The 14421-nt window shown below is 38.5% G+C and overlaps 1 protein-coding gene across 2 annotated transcripts; it reads right to left on the bottom strand.

Moving 5' to 3' along the window:
* Positions 1 to 5981: 5981 nt before the first annotated feature.
* Positions 5982 to 14188, bottom strand: LOC137841106 (natural killer cells antigen CD94-like). Of its 2 annotated transcripts, none has more exons than XM_068653628.1 (6): positions 13975 to 14188; positions 13122 to 13211; positions 11847 to 11942; positions 11441 to 11526; positions 10794 to 10906; positions 5982 to 9561 (listed from the first exon to the last, which is right to left on the bottom strand). In XM_068653628.1, the coding sequence occupies exons 1-6, from the start codon at positions 14081 to 14083 to the stop codon at positions 9438 to 9440; spliced, it is 618 nt and encodes a 205-aa protein (XP_068509729.1). In that variant the 5' UTR covers positions 14084 to 14188; the 3' UTR covers positions 5982 to 9437. The 2 variants fall into 2 exon arrangements, with proteins under 2 accessions (XP_068509729.1, XP_068509719.1); XM_068653618.1 differs by having other exon boundaries at positions 11441 to 11595; positions 13975 to 14187.
* Between the last annotated feature and the right edge of the window lie 233 nt (positions 14189 to 14421).

Genomic DNA, 14421 nt, shown 5'->3' with positions numbered 1-14421 from the left:
ATATGAAGAAGTAATTCAGAGGAGCCAGGACAACAGAGTGTCTTGTGTCACAGTTATCTCACAGTCTGGAAATGCTGCCTATTCTAAGTCTAAGCATGGGGCCTCAGCAGCAGTGGAGATGTTACTTGGGATCCCAGCACTTACCTGTCTACAGGGGATGCAGGTAAGATGTGAAGGATGGAAGGAGTAATCCACACAGGGTTGTTGTACTAGGACATGCTGCAAGGCCCCATGTTACAGCCCTTGACCATGCAAGGGTCTCCTAAGGATCACACCATGAGGAAGCAGGAGAGCCCTCACTGAGGGGGCTGGTATGAGGAGGAGACTGGAAAAGCTTGAAAAGTGGGTCCACATGAACCTAATTAAGTTCAACAAGTCTAAGTGCAAGGTGATGCAGCTGCTTCAATGCTGTCCCAGACATGAGTACAGAGTGGGAGAAGAATTCATTGAGAGCAGCTCTGCAGAAAAGGACTTGGGGGTTCTGGTACACAAAAAACTCATCATGAACCAGCAGTGCTCAGGTGCAGCCCAGAAGGCCAACTGCATCCTGGGCTGCATCGATGGAGGGGTGGCCAGCAGGTCGAGGGAGGTGATTGTCCCTCTCTGCTCTGCCTTCTGAGGCCCTACCTGGAGTGCTGCATCCAGATGTGGAGCCCCCAGCACAAGAAGGATGTGGACCTGTTTGAGGGACTTACAAAAAAGATGGAGAACAACTTTTTCATTGAGCAAATGGTGACAAGGACAAGGGGGAATGGCGTTGAACTAAAAGAAGGGAGATTAGTTTAGGTGTTAGGAAGAAATTCTTCACTCAGAGGGGATGGTGAGGCATTGGAACAGGTTGCCCAGGGAAGCTGTGGATGCCCCATCCCTGGAATTGTTCAAGGCCAGACTGGATGGGGCCCTGGGTAACCTGAACTAGTGGGTGGTGTCCCAGTCCATAGCAGGGGGGTTGGAATTAGATGGTCTTTAAGGTCACTTCCAACCCAAGCTGTTCTATGATTCTATGATATGATTCTATGAGCTGAACCAGTGAGCAAAACTGATGTGAGAGCACTGGGGAGAGGACCAGCAGGAATTCATCATCAGGCCAGGAAGGGCAGCTTGTCTGGACATAGAGTCAAAAACCAGGGAAGGGAACTCATGCAAAGACCTTCTATCAGAGTAGTGGTTGATTGTTGGGCTCTGGCTGAGGGAGAAGTGAAAAGCAATGATACTATGGGCTATTGCTGGCAGTTAAATTCTGAAGGAAGTAAAGGGTGATGCTCAAAGAAAGGTCGTTGTTCTGTACAGTGCTCAGGAGGAGATGTCTGTTGGGTTTCCCTGTACGGGACATAAAGGCTGTTCACAGACTTCCAAGTAGCAGATTTCTATCCTCGTGCAGAGGTCTGCCTCCAGGTTTTCTGCCATACATGGAGACCTCACAGGTCCATTTGAGGATGTCAGCCAACTGATCCCATAGCCTACACACAGCTGCTGCATGAGTTCAGAAAAGAGATCTCCCTGTACTAGGCTCATGAGTATTCATAAGCTCAGAAACTTTTAAAACAAGGGAATAAGGTCCTGCTCCTTATTGCTGCCCAGTTGTTCTTTGTTTTGTTTTGTTTTTCTTTTTCTTTTTCATTTTATACCATGATAATTTGTAATTATAACAGCTACACGATGAGTAAAGCTACACAGAACAGAAGAGCTCGTGGCATCCAATAACACAATGCTGTCTGCCCTAAGGTGCGTAGTGTACAACTTATTACTATGTTTGAGTAACACTTAACCTTGAATTTCCTTGATATGTAGTATAAACAAGTTCTTGAATTTTGGCTTAATACAGGAGAGAAAAAAAAACGCTCTTAAATGTAAGATGGAGTCACTTGAGTGCAGAAAGCACTTAACACTGGCAAAGATCAGAAGGCAGAATCCAATCATATCTTCAAGTGAACTGAGTCATTTCAAGCCTAATACAATGCTCTTAGACATTTTATTTTTTTTTACACACTGAAAAAGACAGAAGGAGAAAGATTTTTTATAGTCACCACTAGAATAGTAATTGTTTGCTGTTTGTTGTTGCCATAAGGTATTAGCACAGCTAGAGCCTTTACATTTTTTGTATCCTTGATGTTAATTTTTGATAAAAAGAAATCTTGAGTCTATGACTAGCCTTTTCAGCTTGATATGATGTCCATTAAAATAGGACTATAAACACTGTACTCATGCCACAAAGTACACCTTCAGCTCATAAGCCACTCTCAGTGCTTCTTGGTAAACTATTTCCTTACTGTACCCAACCTGAATATTCATCTCAATAGATCTACCAAATTAATCAACTTCATAGTACTTACGTGTTTTAAAGACAAAAATGTTATTCTCACTGTGTTTTCTTATAATATAGAGTAATAGAATCATAGAACAGTTCGGGTTGGAAGGGATCTTAAAGATCATCTGGTTCCAATGCTCCTGACATGGGCAAGGATGCCACCCACTAGACCAAGTTGCTCAAAATCTCATCCAACATGGCCTTGAACATTTCCAGGGATGGGGCATTCACAACTTCTCTGGGCAACCTGTTCTAGTGCCTCACCACCATCATAGCAATGAATTTCTTCCTTATATCTAATTTAAACCTACCGTTTTATGGTATAAAGCCATTACTCCCTGTCCTATCACTACACTCCCTGACAAAGAGTCCCTCCCCAGCTTTCCTGTAGCCCACTTTAGGTATTAGGCTGCTACAAGGTCTCCCTTGGAACCTTCTCTTCTGCAGGCTGGACAACCCCAACTTCCTCATCCTGTCTTCATAGGAGCAGTGCTCCAGCCCTCTGATTATCTTTGTGTCCCTCCTCACAGCCCCAGAGCTGAATGCAGTTCTCCAGGTGGAGTCTCATAAGAGCAGAGTAGAGGGGGACCGACAATCACCTCCCTCAACCTTCTGGCCATGCTTCTTTTGATGCATCCCCAGATATGGTTGGCTTTCTGGATTGCAAGCACACATTGCTGGCTTAGATTGAGCTTCTCATCAACCAGCACACAAGTCCTCCTCAGAGCTGTTCTCAATCCATTCTCTGCCCTGCCTGCATTTTTGCTTTGTATTGCCCCAGCCTAGATGCAGGACTTTGCACATGATCTTGCCAAACCTCATAATGTTCATACAGGCCCACTTCTCAAGCCCCTCAAGATCCCTCTGGATGACATCCCTTCCCTCCAGCATGTCAACCGTACAACATAGCTTGGTGTCTTATTGCTTTCGGTTGCTCATAGGTCTCTTTCTTCATAGTGCTTATTTGTTTTAAAAACAAATTATTCTGCTGACTTTGTTTTCTTATTTTTATTTTGGTTGCATTGTATTGACATATAATCACACAAGTGTCTTATTTCTTGGCAAACCTCAGAGATGCAACCTAGAATGAGGTGTCACAGTTTTACTTATTAATGAGTTTTCTTTTCTCCATTGTCCTCCTTCTTACTCTTGCTGACAGACAAGCAGTAAACCATTTGGATCATAAAAACAGAAAGAAATCCGAGTGGGGAAATATATTCTTGCAGCAAGATTCCAGTTCTCACATTATCAGAGATAATATGTCTCTGAATTCATGTTTATAAACAGAAGCTGTTGTCTTCAGACATCAGGACTTGCAAAATACACTGCCATTTTTCAAGTTGCACAGCCACATGGTACATGGAAAATGATTCTCAATCAACTCTTCTAAAGACTGCTGTAAGAACAAGGAAACAAGGATAGAAGTACACAATTAAGTGCTGACTTAATCATCTATCCAGGTCTGAAACCCACAGACTTGTAACTGACCTGTTTTTTTCATGTCTTACTGAGAGAAACAGAACTGCTTTCATGATTTTGAGGACAAGCATTTTAGATCTATTTTCCATGCTGTGATTAGCTTGTTAAAAATGAATTTCTGAATATATCACACCTTGTTTCCCCCACGTCTTCATTATAGGGAACTTGCAAGTATTGCGTGCTTGTACAATTTGGGTTTTAAAGTAGATTTACAAGTGTGTTAATTTTTAGATGTCATGTCTAAATGTTCTGAATTTGCTGCTGCAAATAAACTTTTATTTGGATGAAAATTATTTTAAGCATCTTGCAATTGCAACCTCAGAACTGTTATAATTCTCTGGAATTTCCTGAATATTATATATATATATACATTTTTCTGGTGATAATTTATTTTTTGTTATATTGTTAATTTCTTGCAGAACTGTATCTGAACATCTCCAATTAATTGTTAATCAATCCGTACTCAATATAATTATTCAACCAATTACCCTACAGATATTGGCATTTTCATTTACACGGCAAAAGAATTGGGTTTGTGTCTTGTCATTGTGAAGTAAACAGAAAGACAAACCAAATTCCCTGCAGTCATAGCCGAACCACTAAATTTATAATGATTTGTAAATACAAGGTTAACCCACAAATTACCCACTTGTTTTATCTATAAAGGTTAACAAAGTCTTATGTCAAAGCAAAGCTTTTTATAGAGGTTATTGATGCATCCCAAAAAGTATTTCTGAGCAATATACAGAGGCCTTTGTATTTCACGTTTAACTGCACCTGACTGTGCAGTGGTGAGCAAAGCTTTGTCATGGATTTGAAATATCATATCTTCACCATACTTGTTTGCAGTCTTCTTTAAGAAGCAGAAAGAGTCTACCACTATTAGTATTAATCACCAGATAAAGAACAGATTATCCTTGAAATCACTGAAATGAGTACTATAGCCAGTTCAGAATTGAAGTGTCTAGACAGAAGAGAGTGTGATAGAGAATTTTGACTTCAATGGTTCATCAAGTAACAAAAAAAACACACAACAACCAACCAAACAAACAAAACAGATGTCTTTTTAAATATTCACATTTAACAAGTGTTTTACTGAGTAGAAGGACAAACATGATCTCTTGTAAAACAATCAGCATCTTTGACTACACTGACTGTTGGTCACAAACTCTTGTGCAAACTAACATAGACATTCATTTCCTGTTCCGCAGTTCATTGTCCATTAGTCAGTGAGCACAAATCAGCTTAACTGCACAAACTTCTTTTGATACGATTGGGTGAAACTGTGATTTAATTTTAAGCTGCAGAAATAGTGGTACAAGTGAAGCAGTACACTCAGTTTTGTTGTGCTAAATGTTGGCTGCTGTGATTCAGTCAACCCTTCTTGCAGTCAAAGAAGCAACAGTTCTAGCCTATCACTTTTCAACCATATCTTAGTAAATGTGGTTTTGATTTGCCCTCACTCAGTATAAACCAGATGTCACTGTTTAAGTCACTGGCTTACAATGATAAAAAGTCAATATAAGAGTTTTATCTGGCCACAAGAAGAGAATACAAAATCCCTAATATTTGATCTCTGTATTGTTCTCAGTTGTACTGATTCTCCCTTGGTAACTTCCCTCCATGAACTGTTGAATTGCAGAAGAACGACAAAAGAATGAGTAAATACAGATGCATATTTCTTTGGGGGAAATTTGGAGTCAGTGGATCACAATCACACATCTCCTTGTTATCCTGAAAACTTATGTACCCACTCTACTCCTCACCACTCTAAAAATACACCAGAAATTTGAGAAGAAAGAAATGTGCACTCTATCTTTAGAAAGGCCACCCTTTTGTTCTGATTTCAAACAAAGAGTTGCAAAATATTCTTTCACAGAGAAAGACCTCCTGAATCTGATTAAACTATTAACAAAAGAGTCAGTATTTCCTCCCTATTCAGTATTTCCTGTATTTTCTTTCTATCATTTTCTTGATATATTGGACTTTTTCCTGTGTAAACACCAAACAAACAGACTCAACTGAAATGTGGAATTGGAACACACAATTAGACCACATCGAAATGCTCAAGGTTCATAGGTGACCTTTGTGGGTAGGACCTTTCTTGGAGATGGATGCTGAAATGACCATGCAGCAATCATATTTGCTGCTGTTTATAGCGTCAAATAAAGTTGAATACTGGACACAGCACAAATTATGGTGCAAATATTTAATGGGAACAGTATACATGAAAAACGGTATTTTGTAGCAGAAAGGAAATAGATAATTAATATCAACTTGCCTATGCTATGAAGGCAAAAATCTTATGCATTTCATAAAATCTGTATTTTGAAGTACAATATTGCGACCCAGGGAAAGAGAGAAGTTTCTTCTGTATGATTGTGTCATGAATATCATAGAATCATAGAATCATGAAGGTTGGAAAAGACCTCCAAGATCATCTGGTCCAACCATCTCCCCTACCACCAATGTTATCACACATTCATAGACCAGGAAGTGTCATTGTTAAAAGTGGTGGTTCAAACTGCATCCCTATATACACTGGAGACAAATCAAATTTCTAGTAGACTGTGACATAGAAATACATCAAAATATATTTTCAAAATTTTTCTGCTCAAATCTGTTTTCCAACATGAAGAAAAAATCTCAGACACTTTCAAACTTAGAACAAAACCAAAGGAAGTTCTCTAATCAACGTTCCTACTCAAAAGTAACAAGCTCTATTAAATTGATATAAAATTTAAGCTCTTAAATCAACCATAGAATTACAGAGTCAATGGATGATTTATGTTGGAAAGAACCTCTGGAGGCCATCTGGTCCATCCCATCTGCTCAAGTTGAGATACCTAGAGACGATTGCCCAGAACCATGTCCAGATGGCTTTTGGATATCTTCAAAGGGCCTGACTCCACAACCTCTCTGTGCAAACTGCACAAGTGCTTAGTCACCTACATAGTAAAGAAGGGCTTCCTGATGTTGAGAGGGAACATCCTGTGTTTCAGTTTGTGCCCATTGCCTCTTGTCCTGGCACTAGGCACAACTGAAGAGAGTGTAGCTCTGTCTTCTTTTCAGCTTCTTTCCAGGTATTTATATACATTGATAAGATTCTCCTAGGCCTTCTATTCTCCATGCTGAAGAGTCCCAACTCTCTCCCTTCATTATCTCTGTGACCCTCTCCAGTATGTCTATGTGTCTCCTGTACTGAGGAGCCTAGGAATGCACACAGTACTCCAGATGTGGCCTCATCAATGCTGAGGAGAGGGGAAGGATTACCTTCCTCAAATTGCTGACAATACTTTGTCTAATGTAGCCCATAATACTAACAGTCTTCTCTGTGGCAGGGGCACGTTTCCAGCTCATGTTCAAATTGGTGTCCATCAGGACCCCATGACCTTTTCTGCCTAGCTTCTTTCTAGCTGTTTTGCCCCCAGGATATGTTGGTGCATGGGGTTGGTTGTTTCTCCCCAGGTGCAAGACTTTGCATCTCTCTTTTGAGCTTCATGAGGTCAGTCCCTCTCTCCAGCTTGTTGAGGTCCCTCTGACTGTCAGCACAACCATATGGTCATCTCTCCTTCCAGTTTTGTATCACCTTCAGATACGCAGAGGGTACACTCTGCTCCATCATCCAGATCATTAATAAAGAGATTAAACAGGACTGGAATCAATATTTACCACTGACATACACTTCTAGTTGGTGGTCTCTGACTAGACTTTAAAACACTGATCACTATCTTCTTGGGCTGGCTGTTTAGCCAGTTTTAAATCCATTCCCCAGTATGCTCATCCATCCCATACATAGTTTCTTTATGAGAATCTTATGGGAGACAGTGTTGAAACCCTTACCGAAGTCCAGGTAGACAATGTTCTCTGCTCTCTCCTCATCTACCAGCCAGTGATTTAATTGTAGAAGCTTATGAGGTTGTTCAAATGTGACTTCCCCTTGGTAAACGCATTCTGAGTATTCCTGATCACATTCTTGCCCTTCCTGTGCTTGGAAATGGTTTCTGGGATTATGTGCTCCATCACTTTCCCAGGGACTGAGGTGAGTCCGCCTGGCCCTGGGTCTTCTTTCCTGACTTTCTTGAAGATAGGAGTGAAGGAGTGATATTTGCTTTCCTCCAGTCCTCAGGCACTCTCTCAGTAACCATGATCTTTAAAAGGTTTTTGAAGGTGACCTTGCAACGGTGACATCTTCTGGCTCCCACAGCACTCATGGGTGCATCCCATCAGAGCTAATGGATTTATGTATGTACAGTTTGCTTGCGTTCCCAGACCAGAACTTCTTCCTTGCTCCAAACTTTTCCTTTACATTCTGGGGCCTGGTATGCATCAAGGCCAATCTTGCTCGTAAAGACTGAAGCAAAGAAGGCACCCAGTACCTCAGCTGTTTTCACCTCCTATATAATGAAGTCCACCATCTCCTTCAGCAGTGGGTCCATATTTTTCCATCTTCATTTTGTCACCCAGAAGCCCTTCCTGTTGTCTTTGACATCACTGGCCTGAGTGAGTTCCAAATGGGCTCTGGCTTTCCTAACATCATCCCTGTCTCTATATTACTCCCAGGTTACACATCCATGTATTTACCCTCTCTATGCTTTCTTTTTTTGTGTTTGAATTTGGCCAGGAACCTCTAGTTCATCAAATGTCTTTTGGCATTTTTGCCTGAATTTCTGCTCATTGGGACAGACCTCTCTTGAGTTTGGAGGAGGTGATAGCTGAATATCAACTAGGTATTTTGGATCCCTCTTCCCTCTACAGCCCTATGTGTTAGGTAAAGAGATGGAGATCTTCCCTCTTAGTTGAAGACCAATGGTCTTAGGTTGGCAATCTTGGAAATATCCAATCAGTATTTCCATTCTCCCTGTATAACAGCTATGGCAATTATGATAACCACATACTGTTTATTAACACTTATTTGTGTTAATAACACTTTATTAACACTTCTGGGCCACCTTGGAAGATCACATTATTGCATGTAGAGGAAAAGCATCATTACTTGGATCTAAAATATCAACATACTTAAAATTCATATTCCCCAGCCAAGAGGAGGATGAGGGTGCTAACTGGTGTTTTGCTGCTAAGCAGCAAACAAAGAACCCACACATATTTGAGTAGTAAAGGAGAGAAGTGTTTGCTTTGGGGTTTTAGAGTAATTTAGAATAACTGAAAGTTGGTGCATTGAAGAGTAAACTGTAAATAATTAAGAGTTTCTGGAGGTGAATCTTTGTAAATAGAAGTGAGAGAAGACTCATCATCTGAGTAGTCAAATGGGCTAAAAGGAGAGCCCTGGTAGAAATGGATATATAAGAAATTCTAACCAATGACAAGAAGTAGCCCCACCAACCTTTATGCTTCTGAGCTCTTTGGCTATGCTGACATGCTTGAGATTAACAACTTTGCTACAGTTCAGGTTTCTGAGATAGACAGAGGAGGCTAATATCCTGTCTCTGATTCATAAATATTTCTTATTGCTGATTCTATTTATCTGGAAAGGCTTCCTTTCTGTTACATTTTAGTGTATGTGAAAGTTAGACTCTGCTTTAAATTTCTATTAAACATTATTTTACATCATCTTTTTGAAAAATCTGAAAATTACAATCTATTTCTTCATATGCTTCCAGTTCTCCTTCTGCTGATCAGAAGAATATTTTTAGATCAACTGGACTGCCGCCTTTTCACAGATCCAAGGATATTTCTCATAACAATCCTCACTGTGAACTTCTAATTTATGATAGTATAGGTACGCACAGTTTTCCTCGTTGGACAAATCAATCCTAGGAAATGGAAAAAAAACAACATATTGTTAAAAACTCACACATACATGTTTTGTACAAAGCTTTTGGATGATCATACATTATTGCAAAATTTGCACAGTCATGCAAGTTCTTCTACAAAATGTTGAAGAACATGACATTGTTCAAGTCAAGGCAGTCTCCCACCTTCCTTCAATGTAAAGATGTAAAAAAAAAATATATTAAAGATTAAAAATTAATTAAAAATTAATTAATTAAAATTATTTTTAATGCAATTAAAACATATTTGTAATGTAACAGAAAAAGAGAAGTAAAGAAAAGAAAAGAAAAGAAAAGAAAAGAAAAGAAAAGAAAAGAAAAGAAAAGAAAAGAAAAGAAAAGAAAAGAAAAGAAAAGAAAAGAAAAGAAAAGAAAAGAAAAGAAAAGAAAAGAAAAAAAAGAGCATACTCAAAACAAAAAATAATACTAATTCCTCACCAGTCATTACCGACCCTCCTGATTTATACAGTGGTAATTTGAGTCTGAAACCTGAATGACAGTGGTCTGCCCAAACAGAAGCCAGATCATTCAGCCTGATGTCTACTAGCCACAGGAATTACAAGAGTTTGCAAGACAAAATGAGCACATATTTCTCAGGAGGCACTGTAGAATTTTCAGTCAGAAAATGTTGGTCCTGCCTGTGACAGCTCTCCATTTTGATGAGGACTCTCATATTACTGCATACAGTGGTCATTTCATGTAGAACAGAATAGTAATTCATTTTCCCCACAGTTTAAATAAAGGAGAAAGAGGCTGAATAAGCTGATAATAATTTACAGAAAAAGTAAATGGCTGCTTATCACATTGACCATTTTTGTGTATTAAGGGTTTGAAATGTTGATGAAAGAGAGGAGTGAATTTGGGATAACTGTGGCTGAGTAGAAAAGGCTTGTTCAGGAAGGTTGTGCATGAGGCAGTCTGTCTTGAAAGAAGTGTGGGTTACTTGCTTTAGAGCTCATGAGATGTTTCATAAAGAGAATGGGTTTAAATAGGGAGAGCAGTCACTGATTGCACTGGTTCGTTGTTTCTTTCTCTTGCTTTCACTTTTAGTTTTCTAAAACTATCTTTTTCAGGGATTCCAAACCTATAATAGTATTCTAATTCTTTGCCATTAATAGGATTTATTTATTTTTCCCTCCTCCCTAAACGCACAGGGATGATATTGTGCAAGAAGAGATTAAAAACTACCAACCATCTAAGTTCAGCAAACCTACCAGTCCATCCTCTGTGTAGAAAGTTTTGTATCATCCATCCAAGACCAGCCATCAACTCTATAGGATAATCCAATCCAGTATGATTGTTTTTGTAATATATGAGACATTCTGATCTATGAAAAATGCAAAACCTTTATCACCAACTTGTTTGTGGATGTGTTTTGGCTTAAATCTAAATAGCTTCTGCTGAGAAGAGGTAATCAAAGAAAGAACCAAAAGAGTTAAGTAATTTGACAATGAAATTCTGAACTCGTCAAACATAGTTTCCAGGAGACAGTGTCTTTATTTGACATGCAAACAGGAATATTTTGTGTCTGACATCTTTACAAAATATAAGACCATGGCAACAATTCTCTCTAGAACTCTATTAGAGTATTCAAAGAGATTTTCTGAATTGAAAATCATCACTTCTAACTTTCTCAGGATTCAGGATGCTCGTATCCAATAACTGTCTGAATAACATCCCATGTTACTAGCTTCCTCATCAGTATACTTTTATGATTAAATGCTCTTCAGTCCAAATTGCCTCAGACCCTGGGAACAGTATGTCTATTAATGTATATTTTTAGGAGGTATTTGCTGACTGGTGAAGAGTTTTCAATAGTTGATACCATTGCAAAGAAATACCAGTATGATAGGAATCGTACCAACTTGCTTTTCCTTTTCAGTGTAAGAAGGGTGGAATTCTGAGAAAAGCAAAAGTCTTTACTTTCTAGCCATGTTGCCTCCTTTTCTGAAATATAGAAACAGGTGTCACCTCCAATCCATTTCCAGTTTACAGGGCACAGTGAACATGCTGGGCCTAGAACAGTAAGAAACCATCAGTCCCTTATAAATAACCAAATGAAGAGTAGAGAAATGTACACTCATAGGCCTGGAAAGTCAAAGATATGTAGAGCTGAAATGCATATGGCACTTTATGGTTATATCTATACTCATTTTTTATTATTTTTTATTTTTTTTAGTTCATAATTTAATTTCCTATAACACCCTTATTTAACTATATAAGACTTAACACACACTTCAGGCTGTGTGAATGGTAGTTCTACTTACTGTTCTTAATGTTTGTGTCACCCATTGAGCATAAGCTCTCTTTTAATCCTCGCAAGTTTTCATTATGTTGCACAGGTGCCTGAGAACCTCTGAGACCTGAAGTTTATAAAGAAATTCTCCAGTGAGACAAAAAAAAGTTGTGATGATATTGCATGATATATGTGCTTCATCATATTTTGCAAATTTACTTTTTGCAGCTGTGTGTTCACATACAAATCTGATGCTACAGTGTCACATATGGTGAGGAAACTAGCAGATGTGAAAACAATGGATAAAGAGATTCCCAAGTTTTAAGTGTATTTTAATCACAGTTCCATTACAGGTCACTCAACAACCCAATAAAAAACTAAAACAATGCAAAAAATATACTTAGCAAGGAACATCTTGAACTAATCATGCTGATCTTAAAGGAAGACTTTTGAGACTTTAAAAAAAACAACACCCTAAAACTCCTAAAAAAATCCCACCTTTAAATCTTGGTTAAACTTTTCTGAGAAAGGCAGGCTTATATATATATATAATATATATATAATATATTATATATATATATAATATATATATATCAGGAGTATTAGCTTTTGGCAGTAATGAGTTAGAATGACAATGTCCAGGTTCTGCAATAACAAGTTAGGCACAGTGATGTCACATGATAAAAGCTAATATAAAACGTGAAGGTCTTCAATTCTTTTGCACATCTCAGGTAAGCTCGAATGACAGAGTAAAACAGACAGACAGTGAGGTTTCCTCATGAATCTGAGTGCTAGAAGTATGTCCCTTTTTTAACATACTTATGTGAACTAATTTAAGATAGTAGTCTTCCAACACAAAAGGTCTCCAAGCAAGGAGAAAAGAACGGCTGTTCCAGTAGAGTAAAGAGGCTTGAACAACAAGAGAAGAGGAAAACAGAAACATCAAACTGATTTATAAAAGTCAACATTAGAATTTCATAACTGAATTCTAATTAGCAAATAAAAGAGTGATAGATGGATGAGGGTAGAATCCATTTCTCCCATTCTTTCAAAAATACACAGCCTTGATTTCTGTATCCTTGCTCTGGGCACAGGTCCAGAAATGCCTTTAAAAATACTTCCTCAAAGACTTATGCACCAAGCTGTGGTGTTTAATTCAGGCAAATAGGAAGATGGGGAAGAACAGTATATGTGAGGAGGCTGAACTATGACTCCTTTGTTGCAGTCAGTCTGCCACTTTTCTTCAGTGCAGTTATTCCCAAGGTGTTAATATGAATAAAGGAATACAGTAGGTTTCAGCACTTACCTAGGACTATCATTCCTATGATGAGGGCCAGGCACAGTACAAACAAAATGAAGATAGCTGGCAACCATACAGCAAAGGGAAGAGATCGCCCTGGGAGAAACCAAAAATTTACGTGACATCCAGCACTCTGTTCAGTAACCCTGACAATGCTCCCCCCTTCCAGGAAAAGCCATTAGTTGGCTTTCAAAGTATTTTCCCTTCTTGGATATATTATATTTTAAGGATCAACTCAAATGAAAATTGTGAAGGACATTAAGCTCTCTGCAGTGCATCTGTTAAAGGAGTCTGTTTGAAATGAGTCACTGGAAGTATATAGTTTAAACAGAACAGGTAGGGGATTCCTTGCCTTTAGAAAATGATGAGACTATGAAACCTGGTAGTGATCCTATGGCTTAGAATTAGGTGATGTTCCTGCTCTCCCTGGCAATACTTTATTATTCTTCTGTGCCAGAATAGAGTAAGGAAATGTATCTATATCATCTTCCACTTTTCACAAATCCTTTCTACTCTCAGTGTACACACTGAGATATAAACACAATATAAATAGACACAATATAAAACAATAAATAAAACTAATCACACATTAGCACTGATTCCTATATTCCAGAGTTTGAACCAAAGCCATCTGTCTTTTTCTACAGAAATTTAGGGCAAGTAACAGCAGTAGTTTCTTTCTATGTATTTTCACATCCATGCACACTTATTTTTATCAGACAAAACCATATAAATAGTGCACAGAAATAAACATTAAGCCTATAAATACATATTTTTCTCATTTGCTTATCTGGACAAGAGAGATCATTCTGGTTGTCCACTATAGCATAGAAAGTTCAAGAACAGGTGTCAGTCATACCTTGGTTGACGTTCACAGACATATAGTGTCTGGATGGATGCTGTGGCAGGTGATTTAAATTAGAGTATCCATCCTCGTCTGTGTTCATATTCAGTATCTGAAAACTCATTTGTGGTTCAATAATGATCCTCTTAAAAGACAGACCATATGTTTTGTGAAGGAGAAGCAAAGAGAAAAGCAGAAAGAAGGAAGAGAGAGGAGAATGAGTCACACTTCAAGTTTCCTGAGTCAAATTATTCATATTCAAGTACTATGTGTGACTCCTCCTTTTCCTCTCTCAGGAGAAGGAATCCTCTCTTTCTGCTCAGCACATCTCAGCTAGATTCTGCCTCCCCAGGTCTACAGACACATAGAAATGACATGAGTCCCAGTCATTTTATGGCTACATAGTATCACTCTTTTCTATTGAGCCTTTCCATGACTTCCATCTACTTTGAACTTTTTTGA

The sequence above is a fragment of the Anas acuta genome, chromosome 1 (assembly GCF_963932015.1).
Source record: "Anas acuta chromosome 1, bAnaAcu1.1, whole genome shotgun sequence".
Classification (NCBI taxonomy): domain Eukaryota; kingdom Metazoa; phylum Chordata; class Aves; order Anseriformes; family Anatidae; genus Anas; species Anas acuta.
Note: the sequence above shows the minus strand (reverse complement) of the source record. Positions and strands in the feature narration are given on the sequence as shown.

Bases quoted from the DNA above. Each gene is read 5' to 3' on its own strand.
- LOC137841106 (XM_068653618.1), bottom strand. From the start codon at position 14,083: ATGAGTTTTCAGATACTGAATATGAACACAGACGAGGATGGATACTCT. The intron at 11,943-13,121 runs GTAAGTGCTGAA...TATAAACTTCAG, and splicing joins CATAGGAATGATAGTCCTAG to GTCTCAGAGGTTCTCAGGCA. The intron at 9,562-10,793 runs GTAGGTTTGCTG...TCCATTTCCTAG, and splicing joins TCTACACAGAGGATGGACTG to GATTGATTTGTCCAACGAGG.